The sequence below is a fragment of the Culex quinquefasciatus genome, chromosome 3 (genome assembly GCF_015732765.1).
Source record: "Culex quinquefasciatus strain JHB chromosome 3, VPISU_Cqui_1.0_pri_paternal, whole genome shotgun sequence".
In the NCBI taxonomy this organism is placed as follows: Eukaryota; Metazoa; Arthropoda; class Insecta; order Diptera; family Culicidae; genus Culex; species Culex quinquefasciatus.
In genome coordinates, this window is record NC_051863.1 from 70,974,803 (window position 1) to 70,997,238 (window position 22,436).

The following is a 22,436-nucleotide window of genomic DNA, read 5'->3' on the forward strand; positions in this document are numbered from 1 at the left end:
AAAAGACATATTTTGCATGCATTCTCTTAAAACTGACTTTTAACACTCAAACGCTCGGGTAGTCATTTTACCCCTACTTTTTTTCTTAAAAATCTCATAACTTTTGGTAGAATAGACCAAATGGGATGCATCTTAAATACATCATCCTGCGAAAAAATAAACATGGTCCAGACCTTCGGGGCACCGAAACAGGTTCCAACCGGAAACGGTGCACTGAGCTGATGTCAATTGGTGCCTAATTGGAACCGACTCCGATGGCCCGTAGGACTTAACTATGTCAATTATTTTTACAGAATGATGCATTAGGATGATCCCTTGAAGTTTTGTATCATTTCCGACATTTTTCTGTCGGAAAGTTTTTGTTATATTGACCAAATACCCATATAGGAGGGCCGAGGTGCCCCAACGGAATCCAGAATATCTCCGGTAACAATGGACCATATTTGTCCCTATCTGACAGTTAAAAATATAGACAAATTTGGATCTATTGCAACCGGAAGCATCTAAATTGGTCAATTCTACCAAATGTTATTATATTTTTAAGAAAAAAAGTAGGGATAAAATGTCTACCCGAGCGTTTGAGTGTTAATAAAAAAAATCAAATTATTCGCTCTACAGCATTGCCTATGCGTTCTCGCTTACGAGATTCCTACTCGAAACTAGGTGTCCGAAGGCTTGATTGTTGAGGCAATTGCAAACCTCTTTTTACACCTTAGTTTCCATCCACACCGGGATTCGAACTGACGACCTTTGGATTGTTAGTCCAACTGCCTACCAGTGACTCCACCGAGACAGGACCCAGGGAGACGACTCCTACACCTGGACTGAGCTAACGACCTAACCTTTAGGTTAGTCCGGGGCCAACATTTACTTCCCGTCCGACGGAAGGCGTGGTCAGACAAATCTCGTCTCGAAAAATGCCACCGGGACCGCCTGGGATCGAACCCAGGCCGACTGGGTGAGAGGCAATCACGCACAGCAAAAAAAGTAGTAATCTAGCTGCGTGTAAAAGGCCTGGGTGTAAAGTTAATGTTGTATTATTTTATGAAATTATATGTAATATTACACCCTGAAATATGTAGCCCATCAGTATGGGAAACCTACTTGTCCGAAATGTCAAGTTCATGTATGCATTTATCCAACATTTATCCTTTTCATTCCTCATCGGTCTGATGGCCGAGCGGGCTAAGGCGCCAGTCCGAACTGTTGAATGAATCCCGTCGGTTGCAACTTTTTTTGTTTTTACAATACTTGTACATGCAGCGTGTAATATTAAGTGTCTTTTTTTGACGAAGGTGATGTGCATGCTTTTGCATGCGATTTTACCATCGGATTTTTTTCTGTGCGCTTACCCCTACACCACGGTTCCCGACTAGTGTAGCCTAAACTAATCATTTCGCTTAAGTGTTCTGAAAATGTCAATAAAAAACCAACAAAACATACGTGGAATTCATAAACCATAACAAATTCCACTGGAAAAGATAACTTTTCCTGGTAGCACGTTATCTGAAGCAATATGATAAACCCACGACAACATTGAACCGGTGGCAGGTGGTACAACACCCTGGAACAGGCACTTGATGTACTCTTGACTATGATTGAACGATGCGCGCCCCGAAATCTGGACAGATATGGAGCAATCGGAATGACATACTGTCTGCGCTGCTACGGCGCGGTCGTTAGAAGAAGATGCTGATGGTGTCATCACTCTCTTCCGCGCGCGCAGTATATATTGGCGCTACGGTGAAGCACCTGAACATTAGGACTTTCATTGCGGATACGAGTGAAAGCTGTCCAGGTGCAAGCCGCAATGAGGGTTTCGCTATTTGTTTTCGCGGTTTCGGTTGTGGCCTTGGTGGTGGGAGCAGGTATTTCGGTTGATTGATGGTGGGAGTGTGACCTTGGAGGTGTTTTAATCTGTTTTTTTGAATTACTTTTTGGTGGGGTCTTAGACGTCGCGGAAGAAGCATGGCGCGCTAAGCAGCTTGCCCCGGAAGCGGCCAGAACGTTGGCCGCCCGTCGTATTGCGGGCCTGAGCAAGATTATCGGTGGCCACAGCGTTGAGGTGGCGACTTATCCGTTCCAACTGTCGTTGAGGAGCAATGGTTACCACATCTGCGGTGCATCCGTAATTTCACGAAGCTGGGCCCTGACCGCGGCTCACTGCCTGTTCCCGAGCCGTGACCCTAAAACCGTGAGAATAATCCCCGTGCAAAGTGTGTATGTGTCATTTGAACTTGTCTCGTTCCGCTAGATTACGTTCCGCGCTGGAAGCAGTCACCGCCAGAACGGTGGACGACTGCACGTTGCCACGGAGATTGTTCTACATCCGGAGTACAATCCAGCTCTGTTTGACAACGATGTCGCACTAGTTCGCGTTCAACAGCCATTTGTTGGACCGGACGTGGAAGCTATCCTACTAGTCCCGGAAAATTACGAACCGGTCATTGGAATGCGAACGCTAGTTTTGGGTTGGGGAAGAACCGTACGTTGAACCGTTGGTTCAAATCCTAGTTTACAACAAGTAACTTCTCCTGTTTTCCACACAGTTAGTGCACACCGACCTGCCGGATCAGCTCCAAGCAGTCGAAGTTCCGATTGTAGCAAAGAGTGCATGCGCCAAGTTATGGAGTGTCGATCTACTCACATCCAAGTAAGTCCGCCCAAAAGCATAATGTTCCAGTTGATGACTTATTCCGTTCCAGTATGATCTGCGCCGGCCAAATCGGCCGTGACTCGTGCAACGGTGACAGTGGAGGCCCCCTGGTAGCGGGCGGTTACCAGATTGGAGTCGTGTCCTGGGGATCGACAGACTGCGGAGGACCCATGCCGGCAATTTACACCCATCTGGGACAGCCTTCCGTAAGGCGGTTCATCACACAGATTGCCGGAGTGTAAGGAGGAAGAGCTGTCTACCTCGCGTGTTTTGTTATCAATTTGGCTAAAAATAAAAATCGTTCCCATAGTAAAAGCATCCGATTTTACTGTTTTGATTGCCACACTGGTTCAGTCGTCGGTGTGATACGAGCTACCGGTGTTGACGGAATTTTGATTCGGAAAATCAAGCAATGCTGATAAGATAGCAAATGTAGTTCATTATGTTGAAGTTGTGTTCGATTCAAACTAAGACATGTATTACGTTTGACGTTAGACGAAAATCCAATAACTAATTTGAAGATTTTGGTGCGCACTTTCGATTAAATTTTGGCCCGAAACTCAAAGCCTGATTTTTGAGAGATCTTTTTCTGAAATACTTGTGCGATGTCTGTCCGCTCTTAAAAATTGTGCCTTCCATCATTTTTGGACTTTTTTACAGATAACACTTTCAAAATCAAAGAATTGAATTTCAAACAAAAAGCCATTCGAAAACATGCACCATAATTCTTATGAAAACAAACGAAAGATCGACAAGTCGTCAAGTCGAAGCATAAACACCAGCACATTTACGCGTTTTACCCTGCACGTGTAAGTACTTTTTTGGCATATCATAATAGATCGACAAAGTGCAATATCGATACATATTTTTTAAGTTTTTTCTTAACTAAGTATAATTATCTTGCGACTCATAATTTACCACTGAAACGATGGTGAGGTCAAATTAAATTAATTAATATGGCTGTTTTAAAATACGACTGATTAAAAATTTTCAAATGTGCAAAACAGGTAGAACAAAAATCTTGAACTAATCATTTGTCATTACAGTTTACATAAAATAGTCATAGCTTTTTCCAAGTATGCCTTATTATTTATTCAAAAAATCGTTTAAACACCGGTGTGCTGGCTGATGAAGTTACGAACTCCAGCGTTTCCAACGTTAGCATAAACACCAGCAAGATTACCTCCGCAAGCGACGGCTCCCCACGAGACAATACCGAACTGGCGTCCTCCAGTGACCAGCGGGCCACCGCTGTCTCCGTTGCACGAGTCTCGGCCAGGCTCACCGGCGCAAACCATGCTAGCGAGAATACGTCCAGATCCCCACTGGGCCTGGCAGGTTGCTTGAGCAACGACCGGAATGTCAACGGCACGCAGATTCGTTGGCAGAGAACCGCCCTGCTGGGTCAAACCCCAACCTGACACAACGCTGCGGGTTCCAGCACCGAAAGCGGTTCCGCTCGGGACCAGCGTAATCGGAGCAATGTTGGTTCCGGTGAAGGAAGTGGTGATACGGATAACGCACACATCATTGTCCAAATTGTTGGCGTTGTAACCATGGTGATTGATGATCTGGGCAGCCTGGAAAATGGTTCCTCCGGTCAAACGGCTCGCACTGCCAGCGCGGAACGTAATCTGCAAAAAGTATCAGAAAAAAAGCAACTCATCAATCGATATCGCCTATATCACGCCCGCCGTTTAGCTTCTTACAGCTGCAACCGATGGCATCGGGAAGGTGCAGTGAGCAGCGGACAGAGCCCAGTTGCTGGAAATGATCGAGGCACCGCAGATGTGGTTTCCATTCTGGCGCAGAGACAGCTGGTACGGGAACTGCGAGATCGGAACTTCGTTTCCACCGACAATTCTGCCCTCGTAAGTGGGCTCCTCGAAGTCCTCCAGGCCCAACGGGCGCATGGAGTTCTTCTCCAGCCATAGGTCTTCGGCGTATCCCGCAAATGCGGAAACCACGCACAGCGCAAGAACGATAATGGTCTTCATGGTCACTCCCAGTCGTACTGAGTCGTTGGAGTACGTACGACTAGCTTTTATACCTTAGCGACAGTTGTTATCAAAAAAATCGCGCTAATCTCACACCGAAAAAACCCTCGGGAATCAATATCAATGGATTTACCCAAACGATACTGGATTTCCATGAGAAACGCTCCCGTGTATGACGCTGGTTTCAGATTGCATCTTCCTTTACTCTAATCAGTGAAAAATATAACGTTATTTTTGAGTCAGCTTAGGTGTAAAAACCCGATTTAATCCCACCTGGGGTAAGATAGAGCCTTTCTTACAAAAGAATATAACAATGGTAAAACTTCTTTCAATTCATAACATCGACTATGTTTATTTATTGAAATGATACGAAAAATCTTATGATGAAAGCAAAGTATTGTAAATGAAATGTTTTCCAAAAGAAACTAAACACGCAATCACCGAAAGAATATTTTTAATCGTACATATTCTTCATCAAATAATACACCACGGCTCTGGTTTTCTAGGTTCGGTACGAGCCCGCGTCGGCTCGTTGGTTCGGCACTCACTCGTGGCATGAACCCAGCGTATGAGCCAAGGTGGTTCACTGAGTTCATGCCACAGGTAAGTGCCAGGCACGAAACAAAAAATCGATGCAAAACCGAGGTACAAGTGAACCGCATGTGCCACAAGGTGCAGGGAAGTTTGCCATTCAGCTTCTATGAAAGTGACAGAGTCAGACCATATTTTCATTTGAAAACTGTGTAGTTCGTTGAAAAGTCTTGCCACATCCGAAAACAGATGAATATTCGACCTCAAAATGGTCCAGGTTCAGCACACCAGCTTTCAAATGCACTTGGAACAATTAAAATCGAAAATAGGGGAGCAGAGGACTTGGCGAAACAAAATTTTGCAAAATTTTACCACACACAGACATCACTCTAACTCCACGGAATTTATTTTCTCAAAATTCAGTGTGATTTTTTGATGATTTTTCTGATGAAAATTCATGCTGAATCGTAATATTTACGAAGATGGAAATGACGTCTAGCCATAAAATAAAACCTATACCTTTCTTTAGTAAGAAAGGCAAAAGAGGTTTGCGATTGCCTCTACAATCAAACCTTATGACACCAAGTTTCGAGTAGGAATTCCGCAATCGAGAACACCAAGGCAATGCTGTAAAGCGTATAATTTGATTTTTTATTGATGTTATTTTTGCGTTATTGTTTGACATTTAATTGCAAAACCGTTTTAACTCAGATTTACTATTGCTTGAACTTGAAAACTTATAGTTATGTTGGAAGAATGGGTTGCAATCAACACTCAAACGGTAGTCGCATCATTTTGCTACAAATCTACTTGGAAGTATATCAGAATCTTCATGAAATCTGTCCTGATGCAGTTTTTGCAATATAGGGGTATAACAATTTTGCCCGTTACCGGCAATTATGAACATTACCGCTGGCTGTCTGATTGAAGTGGAAAAAAAAACTTCTAAAAACGAGATCCCAACCAACCCATCTCAAAATCCTGTCAATGAAACTTCACCATTTTGTAATACATATGTTATGTAAAATTATCCGAAGAATCCGATAAAAATATTTTCAAACATAGGATCTTTGGTCTCGAGACCTCCAAAACCGAATTTCTAGTTTTCATACGACTTTTTCAAATATAAGGTTAGCATTTTGAAACTCGGAAGTATTTTTCGCTTTAAGCCCAATCAATCACCTTTTATTTGCGTCCAAGAGAGCTAAAATCGGTTGAAATGACACGGAGTTATGATTTTTACGAAAATCGAAGAAAAATGCCATTTTTGGACCACCCTAATACGGCGTAGGTCATCCTAAGGACCAAACAAAAAAATACGGGTTTTATTATTTCGGAGCATGCTGTTTCCGCGGGGAATTGCTGTATATCTGTAGAAAACATGATTTTTCAGAGGTTTCCAAAATATCCCCACTGTCCAAATTGCTAATGTGAATACCGGGACGTATGGTACAAATTAGGACAGCTTTTTTGGTCGTGCTGGACTAACAATCCAGTGATTACCGACTCAATCCATTTAATTCTCAGATCTAAGTGGAATAGTCGTTGTTACAGAAAGAATTTCTAGAGTTTTTTTAAAGATCCTATAAACAAATGAAAGAAAGATCAACGCAAAATTTCTGATGATGACCAGTGGAAGTTTTGGAAGCGGATCTTTCGCGATTATCTGGACCAGCTCTCCTCAATTCCTCAAGTGTCGTCGTCGGATGAAATGGCAGTTTTGGCCAGATGAGGTCTGCGGTTCGGGCCCCCCCTAGCTGTAGCCGTTGTTGGAGTGGTGATATTCGGAGTTAAGGAACACTTCCACTTAATTCGATCGGCCTGTTTTTTTCATCAAGAATTTGGGATCTGACGATCGGGACCCCACCCACCTGGCTGTGTCTTTTCAAGATTTGCTGTTCCTTGGTGAGAGCTTTCCATCATTATTTGCTATTTGACTATATTCCCCTTTATTATAATATAATATTATAAATTCAATAACCCTCCTACCCCTTTCTCACTTTCCCATTCCCCAATCCCAATTTCCCCAACCCCAATTTTCCCATTTCCACTTCCCCCCTAAAAAAATATAAATAATTGCCAATTTACACTAACACACCACACCCAACTTATTCGGAGCGTTTGGTACGGTATGTCCACGCATCCTTCCTCCCCTGTTGATTCTGTGAAATGTGGTCCGTTCACAGAATCTGTCTCTGCGGTTAATGCAACGCAGTAGGCCTGGCCGCTTTAATTTTTGCAATACATTTTCGGGGTAACTCGGATGTACTGCAATTATTACTATTGACAAGAAAGAACTTGGGGCGTAATCTAACCACAAGTTCTTCCAGGATGCTTTCTTCGGACTGGCTGCGCTTGTGTTCGATTAGATTAGATTAGATTAGATTAGATTAGATCCTATAAACAAATGAAACACAATAGATTATAGGACCTTTAAAAGTAAAACTGTAGATTTGTACTAGCCATTTATAGGCGAGTGGAGGTCGTCACATAATTAGAACAACTAGTTATTTTTTCTCAAACCTAGTGCATATGATTCTAACAGCAGTCTTCAATATGACACAAATTTGTTTGTTTTAAAAGAGCACTACATCAGTTCTACTCAATAGGATCCTAAATTGCCCATGTTAGCATAAATGTCCAATATGCAAAAACAGCAAGCTGAATAAAACGCAGGGCAAGTTTGTCCCATACATAAGGCTATGTGTTAAGTTTTCACAAACAATTTCCTCCAGATTTCTAAAACAATGTACTAGATATATGTGTTTATTTTTTATGGAAGAACACACGTTTTTGAATCAATCTGCATCATGGGATATTTATGCGAACAGGAGTAGTAAAGCCCTGGATTAATTTTAACATAAAGCGATGAAAAGCATCCAAAATTAATTTAAAATTCGATTTAAACCTTTTGCGTTTGAACAAAGTGTCATTGCCCTCAGACAAATAAGCTTTAACGATCATTGTAAAAAAAATATTATAAGTAAAAAATAAAATAAATTGTAATCGAGACTTAAGTAAAAAATAAAGCCAGTGGTGTATAGATTGACTAAATTACCTGTGCTAATTTTTTTTAGGTTTAAAACCTACCCACATATATATAATATTGGTTGAAGATATAAGGACAATCATATTGTCTTTTCAGATTGAATACCTAATAATATAAAACGGGAGCTTAAGGGGTTACATACATGTAAATCTACAAAAAAGTCAGAGGTTGGTGTGAGAACACACTTAATTTTATTTAAAATCTGTTTTCATGGTATTAAAATATACATTTTCATCTATTATTAAAACAAATTTGAAGACATTTGGTTGTAACATTGTTGAGATATAGCTATTTGAAGTTAGCAGTTTCAAAAAACGGGTGCCACGATATCTCAACACTGCCTTGACCAAATCGGCTCAAAATTTCGGTGAAGACTCGTTAAACCAGTCCTGTGTGCATGACGAAGGCCGATTTTCAAAAAACTTTATTTTAAAAAAGATAAAAATATTTTTTTGTGTTTTTCATATAAAAAATCGTCTGTTTTTGATTTTTGTATTTTTTAAAAAAGCAAAATTTCAAAATCGAACTTCGTTGATCTTGGGAGTCTTCACCCCGAATTTCAGCCAATTTGGTCCATCCCATCTCGAGATATCGTGGCACCCGTAAATCAACACGGTGTTTCGAGAAAAACACTCAGAAAGTTTGACAGTCCGCTTTGCGCACGGCAAAATGTTGAGCTGAAAATCGTCTCTAACTCCGTTCAGTCACGAAATATTTTCATGAAACTTTCAGGATTGATTGAAAATCATCTTTTTAGTGGTTTAAATCAATTTTCAGTAATATGAAATTTTGTCTTTTTCTACATGTATGTAACCCCTTAAGGATCACACAGCACAGAGGATCTTTCGGGTCTAGTGATAGCAAAGGAGCCGATGATCCGCGAGTTTTAGGTACACGGCTTATGTGCTCTTTTGTGGCAGTGCGTGGCCGAATGGTTACGCTGTGGGTTCGATTCCCATCTGCTGCAACCTTCCATCGGATGAGGAAGTACAATGTCGGTCCCGGCCTTGGTTGTTAGGCCGTTAAGTCATTCCAAGTGTAGGAGTCGTCTCCATGCCATAAATACAAACAACACACCAAACCAAGCCTACTCCGGTAGTCGCTGGCGGCGGTTGGACTCGCAATCCAAAGGTCGGCAGTTCAAACACTGGGGTGGAAGGTTCCTTGGAGTAGAAAGATGTTTGGGTGCTCTCCCCATTCAAGCCTTCGGACTCTTAGGTTCGAGCAGAAACTTGCAATAGAGACCACAAAAGACCCGGGGGTCGTTAATGTGGATGGTTTGATTGATTTTTGATGTGCTCTTTTGAAATGTGAGGGCTGTTTAATCATTATCACCCGAGTCTCCTTGATGATTAACCTACTCATTTATGTAGATTGCATTGAAGTTTTCTGTGTTCTTTCTCAAGGGCGAGCCCCAACATAACTAGAATAATTTATAGAAATCGCATTTAATTTGAAAAAAGTTCATTTCTTCAGTGCAAAAAAAAACAAATTTTATTAAAAAGCACACGACAGTTTATTAATCTAGCTAATTTAGTTAACTCCGGTAACTTCGGTGATCCAGTGACGCAGACGAGGAAGAGCAACGCGAGCGTACACTCCCGGCTCATTGCCGAGGCAGTTGGTCGCACCCCAGGATACAATACCGATCTGGCGACCTCCAGTGACCAGCGGACCACCGCTGTCTCCGTTGCATGCGTCACGGCCTGGCTCACTTGCGCACAGCATACTGAAAGTTTTATCAAAATAATAAATTAGTTGGGGACTTTTATCACGATCGTTGGTTCAATACTTACTCATCAGTAATCCAGCCAGCTGGCCATCCAGCACTGCAGGTAGCAGCATCAATCACTGGAATGTCAACACTCTGCAGAATGGTTGGCAGACTTCCGGGCACGCTCTACAATAAAAACTCCTTTAAAGACTTTTTGACTTTATACGACAAACGCAAGCTTCTTACGGTGAGACCCCATCCAGACAGCACGGCACGAGTTCCATGCGGGTAGTAAGTTTCAGCAGGGACCAGCTGAATCGGATGGATGTTAGCTCCGACCAGTTGCTGAACGGTGTGCAGCACGCTGACGTCGTTTTCAAGATTCCAATCATCGTACTGAGGATGGTTTTCAATGCGATCGATGGTAAACAGTTGTCCTCCCTCATGACGGTTGGCCGATCCTCCTCGCATACTCATCTAGAAATCATTAGAGCAGGTCAACTGAATTTCTTCATGATCTCCTAGACTTACAATGGCCAAGTTCGGAATCGGGTAGGTGCAGTGAGCAGCAGACAAAGCCCAGTTCAACGAGATAACCGAGGCTCCACAGCTGTGGGCTCCATTACGACGCAGCGACAGCTGGTAGGGGAAGTCCTCGATCTCAGCGTCAACTCCTCCGACGATACGACCACGCACAGGCTCCCGCTCAATCGGTTTTGAGGTGTGGTATGCTCCGGGCATACGACGGTTGTACTGCAGCCAGATGTCCTCTTCGGGACCGGCAACAACTGCCGCAAAGCAAAGCGCTAGCACTACGAATACCTTCATCCTGATCACGACTCAACTACTGAATGAAACGCAGTGCTGTCCTTCCTTTATATGGTGACTACTTCAGAAGCAGCCCGCGCACATATAATTTGTTACCAAACTTATCAAACCCAATTGTTTGTATTATCGAAGCTGATTTAATTTTTCCATACCGATTAGACTGCCACGGTACCGCTATATACTGTAAGCAAAACAAGTGGGATGTCTCATTCTAGGGAATTCCTAGTTTTACGTGTTGTTTAACCGTCGCTTTTTTGCTATCTTGCTGCAGTAAAAAGATAGGACGTGACACAAGATAGCACACAAGCGACAATTTGACAAAAGTTACGTATTTCTGCGAAATTTCCTAAATCTTAGCATTAAACGGCAGTGTAAAACATTTTAAATCTCAATACACATATGTAATATTATAAGTCGACGTCGTCGTGCTATCATGTCGTACCCGCCATTTTGACGTTCCGAGAAAAACGCGTTTTAATGTTTGACCTTGAATATTCAAAAACGAGAGCACGCAATGTAAACAACAACAAACACGTTTTGTTTGGCTCACCATTCTGTGCATTGTCCCAAAGTTTGGTTGAAGTTGGTTGCTGGAGTCCCGAGTTATAATTACAAATGTTTACGGTAGTCTAGCTTGTACGTGTGACAAACGCATCCTGACTTTCTTGGCCTGAAATCCCTTTGGCCTTTTGTCGCACTTACATCAATTTTCATGGAGTGACAAGATAGCACGACAAGATTGAAACTACTTTCATATGTAAAGTGACAAAAATGCACGGAGTTTTTTCGGTTTTTGTTGAATATCTCAGGATTGAAATCGAATTTTGGGGATCTGTGAAGGTCAAAAGGTGAGGCATTGTGAGCTGCACAAAATGGCGTTCTTAACTCAATTTGGCCCAAAATGCACGTACGACAAGTTAGCACGATGGCGACGAAGTTACCGATGCAGGCGTGACTGGAAAAGTGCAATTTGCAAGCTGATTTGAAACATCTTTCACATTAAGAAATTTGTTGATTAAACGTTGTCAAAACGTTTCGATTGATTGACAACTTAATAATAAATTTAATAAACATGTCTCCGGTATGTACCTAATGTTCAAGTTGCAGCAATTTTATGTTAACATGACGATTTCAGCTTTTACTTGAAGTTAGGTTTTTTCAGCCAGATGTGTTCAGCGGTTCGTCGCTGTTGCAATATGGGGAGTAGCGAACAGCACTACCCTGTCTAAATATTTTTGAAAAATTCAAAGTACACGTGGTTCTGGGCAGACATGCATCCGCTCTAACTCCTCTTTTAGAAGAACTTTTTTGGCATTTCACGTAGAAGATATCCAGCATGTTGTGCCAGTGATTAGAATAAGCTAATTACGCTTGTCTTTTAGGCTCCCGAAGACCCTGAGAGATTATTTTGAAATCCAACCGAGATATAGGTTAAGAACTCTTAATTGCACTCAAAGAGCTTTTAAGAAGTTCTTCTTGAGAGCTTAAGAGAACATTTACATGAACATATAGCTAAATTCGGGTTTTCTAATGAACCAATGTTTTCTACACATTATTCAAGCCAAAATCAAGAGATTTTTACCTAGCAACAAGCATAACATTGCTTTAAACGAAAATGCCATCTATACAGCAATTCCATTTGAAAAGAGCCTAAACCAAAATAAAAAGCCAAGAACCCCCAGAAAAAAATTGAGCCCGATCGGAGAACTTTTTTTTCGGTTTAGGCTCTTTTCAAATGGAATTGCTGTATAACAAGCTGAGTGCCGTTAAAAAGAGCTCATAGTGCCGATGCATGTCTGGTTCTGAGGACACTAAACTTCAGGTTTCCCCACGAGTTTTACCTGCGCAGAAATGTTGTTGGTCGGTGAAATGATTTGTGTCGCACAGAACGAAAAAAAAAGAAAGAATTGCCGACCCGAATGACTATAACGCAGCTTTCGCCAGCAAATCCAGTTGACTTTTTGGACTGGGAGTCTTTTGCAAGCGCATTGTTGGGCACAAGAACGTTTAAAAACACTTTTCGGACATTTCTCACTTCTCTGTATTCTGTATCAACAAAGTTAGGTTTGGGGGAACTCTAACCCATGATGTAGAGGTAAGCGTGGTTGTCTCTCACCCAGTCGACCTGGGTCCGATCCCAGAAGGTCCCGGTGGCAAATTTTGAGACGAGAATTGTCTGAGCCTTCCGTCGGACGGGGAAGTACATGTTGGCCCCGGTCTAACCTAGATGTTAGGTCGTTAGCTCAGTCCAGGTGTAGGGGTCGTCTCCATGGGTCCTGCCTCGGTGGAGTCACTGGTAGGCAGTTGGACTAACAATCCAAAGGTCTTCAGTTCGAATCCCAGAGTAGATGGAAGCATAGATGTAAAAAGTGGTTTGCAATTGCCTCAACAATCAAGCCTTCGAACACCTAGTTTCGAGACGGAATCTCGCAATCGAGAACGCCAAGGCAATGCTGTAGAGCGAATAATTTGATTCTGATTTTTGATTCCTTAAGGTATCCGCAGGGAAAACATGTAACCCAGTTAGAGAAGTCTCATAGTAGTCTTATAAAACACGTTTCTAATTCATAAAAATCTACAATTTATTCATCTAGCTAATTTACTGAACTCCAGTAACTTCGGTAATCCAGTGACGCAAGCGAGGGAAAGCAACGCGAGCATACACTCCCGGCTCGTTGCCGAGGCAGTTGGTCGAGCCCCAGGATACAATACCGATCTGGCGACCTCCAGTGACCAGCGGACCACCGCTGTCTCCATTGCATGCATCACGGCCTGGCTCACTGGCGCACAGCATACTGAAATATTCAACAAAACAATGGTTTAGTTAATGACTCTTAACATGATCGTTAGACTGAATCCTTACTCGTCAGTAATCCAGCCAGCTGGCCATCCAGCACTGCAGGTAGCAGCATCAATCACTGGAATATCAACACTCTGCAGAATGGTTGGCAGACTTCCAGGCACGCTCTACAATGAAAACTCATTTACAGATATTTGACTTAAAATGTTAAATCTTAAACTTCTTACGGTGAGACCCCATCCAGACAACACGGCACGAGTTCCATGTGGGTAGTATGTTTCAGCAGGGACCAGCTGAATCGGATGGATGTTAGCTCCGACCAGTTGCTGAACGGTGTGCAGAACGCTGACGTCGTTTTCAATGTTCCAGTCGTCGTACTGAGGGTGGTTTTCAATGCGATCGATAGTAAACAGTTGTCCTCCCTCATGACGGTTGGCCGATCCTCCTCGCAGACTCATCTAAAATTCATGAGAACAGGTCAACTTAATTCAGCTTGCTTGCGTGATCACGGAGACATACGATGGCCAAGTTCGGAAGCGGATAGGTACAGTGAGCAGCAGACAAAGCCCAGTTTACAGAGATAACCGAGGCTCCACAGCTGTGGGCTCCATTACGACGCAGCGACAGCTGGTAGGGGAAGTCTTCGATCTCAGCGTCAACTCCTCCGACGATACGACCGTTCACCGGTTCCCGCTCAATCGGTGGTGAAGTGTAGTATGCTCCGGGCATACGACGGTTGTACTGCAGCCAGATGTCCTCTTCAGGACCGGCAATGACTGCCGCCAAGCAAAGCGCAAGAACTACGAATACCTTCATCCTGGTCACGACTCAACTACTGAATGAACTTCAAACTCGATCCTTATCTACCTTTATAGATGGCTGCTGGCTACCGTAAAGTCCGCCGTCTGCGAACGTGTAATCGGTTATCAAATTTTATGTGGGCTAATAAAATCAATTGTTAATATTATCGCTGCTGATTTAGTTGTGCAATACTGATAAGATTAGCCAGAAAAATGAAAATAGAGCAGTTCTCTACGGAATCGGTCTTTTTTCTTTAATTTTAATTTTTGTATTTTTTAATCCGGCTGAAACTTTTTTGGTGCCTTCGGTATGCCCAAAGAAGCCATTTTGCATCATTAGTTTGTCCATATAATTTTCCATACAAATTTGGCAGCTGTCCATACAAAATGATATGTGAAAATTCAAAAATCTGTATCTTTTGAAGGAATTTTTTGATCGATTTGGTGTCTTCGGCAAAGTTGTAGGTATGGATATGGACTACACTGAAAAAATTGATACACGGTAAAAAAAAATTTGGTGATTTTTAATTTAACTTTTTGTCACTAAAACTTGATTTGCAAAAAAACACTATTTTTAATTTTTTTCATTTTTTGATATGTTTTAGAGGACATAAAATGCCAACTTTTCAGAAATTTCCAGAATGGGCAAAAAATCTTTGACCGAGTTATGATTTTTTGAATCAATACAGATTTTTAAAAAAAATCGAAATATTGGTCGCAAAAATTTTTCAACTTCATTTTTCGATGTAAAATCGAATTTGCAATCAAAAAGTACTTTAGTGAAATTTTGATAAAGTGTACCGTTTTTAAGTTATAGCCATTTTTAAGTAACTTTTTTGAAAATAGTCGCAGTTTTTCATTTTTTTAAAATAGTGCCCATGTTTGCCCACTTTTGGAAAAAATATTTTTGGAAAGTTGAGAAAATTCTCTATATTTTGCTTTTTCGGACTTTGTTGATACGACCCTTAGTTGCTGAGATATTGCCATGCAAATGTTAAAAACAGGAAAATTGATGTTTTCTAAGTCTCACCCAAACAACCCACCATTTTCTAATGTCGATATCTCAGCAACTATAGGTCCGATTTTCAATGTTAATATATGAAACATTCGTGAAATTTTCCGATCTTTTCGAAAAATACTTTCAAAATTTTAAATCAAGTCTAACATTTCAAATGGGCGTAATATTGAATGTTTGGCCTGTTTGAAATGTTAGTCTTGATTTTGAATTTTGAAAGTATTTTTTCGAAAAGATCGGAAAATTTCACAAATGTTTCATATATTAACATTGTGAATCGGACCTATAGTTGCTGAGATATCGACATTAGAAAATAGTGGGTTGTTTGGGTGAGACTTAGAAAACATCAATTTTCATGTTTTTAACCTTTGCATGGCAATATCTCAGCTAAGGGTCGTATCAACAAAGTCCGAAGAAGCAAAATATAGAGAATTTTCTCAGCTTTTCAAAATATTTTTTCAATAGTGGGCAAACATGGGCACTATTTTTAAAAATGAAAACTGCGACTATTTTCAAAAAAGTTACCTAAAAAGGTTATAACTTGAAAATGGTGCACTTTTTCAAAAATTCACTAAAGTACTTTTGATTGCAAATTCAATTTTACATCGGAAAATAAAGTTGAAAATTTTTGCGACCAATATTTCGATTTTTGAAAAATCTGTATTGATTCAAAAATCATAACTCGGTCAAAGATTTTGCCCATTCTGAAATTTCTGAAAAGTTGGCATTTTATGTCCTCTAAAACATATCAAAAAATGAAAAAAATTAAAAATAGTGTTTTTTTGCAAATCAAGTTTTAGTGACAAAAAGTTAAATTAAAAGTCACCAAATTTTTTTTTATCGTGTATCAATTTTTTTCAGTGTAGTCCATATTCATACCTACAACTTTGCCGAAGACACCAAATCGATCAAAAATTCCTTCAAAAGATACAGATTTTGAATTTTCACATATCATTTTTGTATGGACAGCTGCCAAATTTGTATGGAAAATTATATGGACAAACTAATGATGCAAAATGGCTTCTTTGGGCATACCGAAGGCACCAAAAAAGTTTCAGCCGGATTAAAAAATACAAAAAAAATCGAATGACCGAAATCTCAGAGAATTGCTCAATATACAAATTAAAAGTTTACCTCACTCGAGAAAATTTCAAAATTAGCAGCTAATCGTATGATGTTGTACCACCCTAGCATAGATAGATCCAAAATGTATTAAATTTGTGTAAAAGATTCACAAATTTAATACATTTTGGATCTCACTTTTTCCATATCCCCTTAAAAAGCGGATCTTCAACACTTCCCGGCTTCCAAATCCATTTCCTTGTCGATGGTACATGGTGGAGGTGGGAGCGGTCGGCTATGAATAGCTGTCATGGTGTTGTGAGTCAGTTCAGGTGGATTTGATTTTGTTTCCAATTATCAACTCCTAGGCAACCTGTCCTTGAAAATCATTACATCGCATGACGAAATTGAATCTGCAATCCGCTAAAATCACCGTCTCTAAGGTAAGCGTATAGTTAGCATTACAACTTGCAAAGTAAAGCTGGACCTTATCTAGACACATTGTTAAGACGCCCTATGGAATGTTACCAGACCCGTGAGGATCAATTGGTCCGCGCACTGGACGCACGAACCAGTTGTCATTCGAAACAACTCTACTGCACAAATAAATGTGACTACTTATAGGTCTAAGGCCATTGACATACACCTTATGTCTGGAGTTTTTTTTTTTTTTTTTAAAGGTCCAATAAAGAAAATTTTTCAGTTTTTGCTTTTTGGGTGTTTTTGAAACCGCTTCGAGTCAGGGGTATTAAAAAACACCCAAAAAGCAAAAACTGAAAATTTGGTTTATTGGACCTTTAAAAAAAAACTCCTGATGTGTGGAATATTTGGATAATAGAAGCGCATCCTACACGCAGCACCATAATAAAACTGGGTTTTTTCATACTTTTTTCTTCAATTTTCCCATGTATACTTCATTTTTGAGTATCAATCGGCAAATGTTGACCGATTTTGCTCATATTTGACCCAGAGTCCTGAAATAGCCTAGATCGTAGATGGTGCCATTTATTTTTGGGGCAATGACTGCCAATGATGGTTCTAAACTCAGGGTCAAGAAATAGTAAATTGAAATGAAAGATTAATCACGAAACGTAAAACAAACAAACGAAACGTAAAACTACAAACAACACAAAAAAAACTGTTTTTGCTTGATAAATTCCCAACCAAGTTATGAATGTTTTTCAAAAAAAACATGGCCGACCGGCAATGATAGCTTTCAGAGCCTTAAGCAATATTATTCAGCTTATCGAACGAGGTATAAAAGGAGTTGTGGAATAAAACATCACTAACTTTCGGCATTTAAATTTATTGTATGATGTTAATCAACACTAACGTTTACACTCCCGCAACTTCTGAAATAAAGTTACGAATGCGTGCATTAGAAACGCGCGCAAACACAGTTGGGAAATCCGCCCAGCATCCATACTGTCCCCAAGATACGATACCGATCTGGCGTCCACCGACTACCAACGGGCCACCGCTGTCTCCGTTGCAGGAAGATCGCAGCGGCTCACTGGCACAGATCATGCTGGAAAGGAAAAAAAATCTCATGAGGCATCTTGGACAATTTCCGAATGGATCATCAATACGTACTCGTCGGTGATCCAACCAGTTGGCCATGCCTGAGCACACTGATCCTGGTCAATGATCGGCACAGAAACCATTCGAAGATTCACCGGAAGACTTCCGGGGACACTCTGCACAAAAAAAAGAAGACATTTAGAGGTTATGATTTAAAACACGATAAACGTTCCTACCATCAAACCCCATCCGGAAACGACGGCACGAGTTCCCGCTGGCATGTCCTCATTGAGAGGCATCAACGCAATCGGAGAAATGAAGTAACCCACCAAAGGTTCCACAGTACGCAGCAGAGCTGCATCGTTTTCGATGTTGTATGGATCATACTGAGGATGGATGACGATCTCGGCCACCTCGAAGATATATCCTCCCTCGAGACGGCTAGTGGAACCTCCGCGAAGCGTGAACTGTAAGATTAAAGCACAAGTCATCCTGCCGGTCCCCGATTCAGTTCTCGTCAACTCATTACCGTTTCAACATCCGGCATCGGGTAAACACAATGAGCGGCCGACAGGGCCCACTGTTCCGAGATCACCGATCCACCGCAGATGTGGGATCCATATTCGCGAAGCGACAGCTGATACGGAACATTCATGATGTCGGTTTCAACACCTCCAACGATCCGACCCCCGCTGCTAGGAGGATCTTCCCGCAAGTTAACTCCTCCGGGCATACGCCGGTTGTACTTCAGCCAGATGTCTTCCGCTGGACCGGCTGTGGCCACCACCAAACAGACGGACAACACTACTAGAAACTTCATCGTTGGACAGGAAATCTTCAACTGGAGTAAGCTGCTGAATGGTATTACAATTTTATAGAAAGATTAGCTGCTCTTATCAAGACAAAGATGTTAAATATAGGCATAGACCCCAAGTAACACAGAAATAAAAAGAATTTCTAAATCAATTTTAATTTAAGTTTTACAGTCATGGCAATATTGTGAACTTAAATCGTCTCTTACTCAGTTCAGTCATGAAATATCTCCGTGAAACTTTCAAGAGTGATTGAAAATAATCTTTTTAGTAAATTTAGTGAATTATCTGTAATATGAAATTTTGTGATTTTCTACATGTATGTAACCCATAAAGCTTTAATTTCATAAGATTCAACAAGCATTTTGGAATCAATTTAACAATTGAAAAAAAACAAAAATATTTTGCATGACAGATATAGAATTTTTTTTGAAAATATTATTCATTAGATTATTCTACGAAATGCTGATAAGGCCGTTGCAAATATCCCCCCCTCCCCCTTCAAAGTTAATCTGAATAATCAGGAGGAAAAAAAACTTTTTTCGAAAAAAATCAAAATTTTAATGAATGTTAAAGTAAGTGATTAAAATATTTGCTGCGGCCTAATTTATTGTACATTTTCAGCAAAATGTCTCAATTCCGAGTGCATAATTGGCAAAGGGAGCGCGTGGTCGTAAAAAAATATTCGGAGTGAAAAGTAATTTTTTTTGTGAGTGCCTTTTGTTTCGCATTTTTGTCGTGAATTGTGCGTTGCGAGGAGAAGATTACCCTCTGAAAATGCAGCGCATCAGTGCATAATTGGCAAAGGAGCGCGTGGTCGTAAAAAAAATATTCGTAGTGAAAAGTGATTTTTTTTGTTTGTGCCTTTTGTTTCGCATTTTTGTCGTGAATTGTGCGCTGCGAGGAGAAGATTACCCTCTGAAAATGCAGCGCATCAGTGCATAATTGGCAAAGGGATCGCGTGGTCGTAAAAAAATATTCGGAGTGAAAAGTGATTTTTTTTGTGTGTGCCTTTTGTTTCGCATTTTTATCGTGAATTGTGATATAGTTTTCGATAAAAACGATCCGAGTTCGTTAGGTTTATCGCGTAACAAAATTATTTTGATTCATCAAGAACGTCGTGTGGTGCGCTAGTCTTTTTTGTGTTGAAAAGACCTTCCCATAGCTCCGTAGCTCGGAGGGCTCGACGTCGGTTGTTTGTGTGTTAAGCCCTCTCCATAGCATCGTAGCTCGAGAGGCAACGAAAATCAATACCTTATCTAGCTAATAGAAAGAAGATAGGAAGGCACTTGATGATTGAGTTCGTCGCGTCTATTCCGTAACAAATTCATGAACTAAAAGATTATATAATTAAAAATCAGACTACGCTATCATTGCAGCATTGCGTTTAACACCTCATACTATAAACAAATATTATTTGGTTTTATCTTTCCACAGCCGGCTGTCTAAGATTAAACCATTTCATTAAAAATTTAACAACAGTTAAACGGGAAATGTCTCATCCGCAGCATCCGATTGCTTGCCTTGAGAATAAAACATAATACTTTTCAACAAACACTATGATTTTGGGTCGCATCATCATCTTCTATGATGAATCCTGACCAAACACCCTATCCTACTAACCAATTTTCAGGTTCCTGGCGCTTGTGGGGTGTAAGCACAGAGTAAATCAGCTGCCCTAGTAGCAACCTGCGCTAACTAACATTCCCGTCCCTTAAAATCGAGATCTACAAACTGACATGGCGGGCGCCGTTGGTGGCCAATGACTGTTACCTATTCGCAACTGATCTTGCTTTAGCAATCATGGTGTTTTATCTTTTCAGCGCATTCATACATGCTGTTGATAAGGGAAACACCACTAGATCGTCGAAGCCTATGATCAGTAGTGCTGAAAGGATATTACGGTTCTGTTCAGCAACGGAGGGGCAACCATGGGTGATCTCTCATGCTCATGCTCATGCTCATGCTCATGCTCAATTTTAATTTAAGTTTTACATAAATTTACCAAAATCTACATAACTCTTACCTTTCTCGTAATCAACCGGAACTGACGTATTTAGTAAAAGTTGCTTCAATTGTACATAGGACATTTCCAAATAATCGCAAATAATATATGCTCAACGTTTATTTTAAAGGTACCAACTTCTACATTGTATTTTTTTCACAGTCAAAAAAGCAAGAAAACTCTATTAAACAAATAGCTAAATCTTTCAAAAATACAGATAAGCTCCAAACAAAAGATAAGCCCTCAGTATTTACTGCTGACCATTTCTTTATGCAATGTGATATCTGTCAGTGAGCATGTAAAGCCAAATTTATGATCATTTGATTGTATCGATCTCTGATAACAAACAGTGGCAGTTGCGAAAAAGTTAAACACAATCTTTCAGCTTCATTTTGCCTTGCGTACAGTATGAAGTTGGAGTACACAAACTGCACACCGTATTGAGTAAATAAGGATATTCTCATCAAATTTCTTATGTTTGAATCAGCTCTATTGTCAAGAATAACAGCTTTCATGAAGGAGTTACATACATGTAAATACACTCAACCCCCGGTGGTTGGTCACTTTTTCGTTTGACACTTTTTTAGTTTGTACCCCGTTGGTTGGTCAAAGTCAAACTAAAAAGTGACGAACTGTCACTTTTTACACGACGCTCACGCACACTATCAAAACAAACGTTTGGTAGTGTGTGTGAACTCCGTGTAAAAGGGGTGTCAAACTAAAAAGTGACCCCGTTCGTTTGACAACAGTTGGTGTATGCAAAAATGTCAGAGGTTGGTATGAGCAAACACTTACATTTTTTGTAAATCTGTTTTCAAGGCATTAAAATATACATGTTCACCGTTTAACAAAACAAATTTGAAGATATTTGGTTGTATCTATGCCGAGATTAAGCTATTTGAAATAAGCTGTTTCTAAAAACGGGTGCCACGATATCTCAACACTGCTTCGACCAAATCGGCTCAAAATTTTGGTGAAGACTCGCTAAACCGGTTTCGTGTGCATGACGAAGGCCGATTTACAAAAAGTTTATTTAAAAGAAGTTAAAAATATTTTTTTTAAGTTTTTCGTATTAAAAGTCGTTAGTTTTTCATTTTTTGTATTTTTCTTAAAAAACAAGATCTAAAAATCGGGCTTCGTCATGCACACGGGATATGTCTTGAGAATCTTCATCCCAAATTTCAGCTGATTCGGTCTATCTCATCTCGAGATATCGTGGCAACCGTAAATCAACTCTGTGTTTAGAGAAAAACGCTCACAAAGTTTGACAGTTCGCTTTGCGCATGGCAAAATTTCAAACTTAAATTGTCAGTTACTCACTTGAATCATGAAATATCTTCATGAAACTTTAAGGAGTGATTGGAAATCATCTTTATAGTGGAATTATCAATTTTGCCGTATTATGAAATTTTGAGATTTTCTACATGTCGACGTCGTCGTGCTATCTTATCGCACCCGCCATTTTGACGTTCCGAGAAAAACGCGTTTTAATGTTTGACCTTGAATATTCAAAAACGAGAGCACGCAATGTAAACAATAACAAACACGTTTTGTTTGGCTCACCACTCTGTGCATTGTCCCGAAGTTTGGTTGAAGTTGGTTGCTGGAGTCCCGAGTTATAATTACAAATGTTTACGGTAGTCTAG

General features: G+C 40.5%; 3 protein-coding genes across 3 annotated transcripts; 1 reads left to right on the forward strand and 2 right to left on the reverse strand.

The window, feature by feature from the left end:
- The first annotated feature begins 1,741 nt into the window (after nucleotides 1–1,741).
- On the forward strand, nucleotides 1,742–2,979 carry LOC6037599 (trypsin 3A1). The gene is made up of 5 exons (XM_001847443.2): nucleotides 1,742–1,868; nucleotides 1,953–2,194; nucleotides 2,255–2,485; nucleotides 2,550–2,653; nucleotides 2,706–2,979. The coding sequence occupies exons 1-5, from the start codon at nucleotides 1,811–1,813 to the stop codon at nucleotides 2,896–2,898; spliced, it is 828 nt and encodes a 275-aa protein (XP_001847495.2). The 5' UTR covers nucleotides 1,742–1,810; the 3' UTR covers nucleotides 2,899–2,979.
- A 729-nt stretch (nucleotides 2,980–3,708) lies between these two features.
- On the reverse strand, nucleotides 3,709–14,426 carry LOC6037596 (transmembrane protease serine 9). The gene is given in 9 exon segments (XM_038260861.1): nucleotides 3,709–4,290; nucleotides 4,366–4,706; nucleotides 9,769–9,962; nucleotides 10,030–10,133; nucleotides 10,194–10,786; nucleotides 13,377–13,570; nucleotides 13,639–13,742; nucleotides 13,803–14,033; nucleotides 14,095–14,426. Coding segments are annotated over 9 exon segments (2,586 nt in total). The 5' UTR covers nucleotides 14,392–14,426; the 3' UTR covers nucleotides 3,709–3,762.
- Nucleotides 14,427–17,738: 3,312 nt separating this feature from the next.
- LOC6037595 (trypsin-7) lies at nucleotides 17,739–18,793 on the reverse strand. Its single transcript, XM_001847439.2, has 4 exons — nucleotides 18,503–18,793; nucleotides 18,210–18,440; nucleotides 18,046–18,149; nucleotides 17,739–17,980 (listed from the first exon to the last, which is right to left on the reverse strand). Exons 1-4 carry the CDS (start codon nucleotides 18,791–18,793, stop codon nucleotides 17,788–17,790), a joined length of 819 nt encoding a protein of 272 aa, XP_001847491.2. The 3' UTR covers nucleotides 17,739–17,787.
- Nucleotides 18,794–22,436: the final 3,643 nt, after the last annotated feature.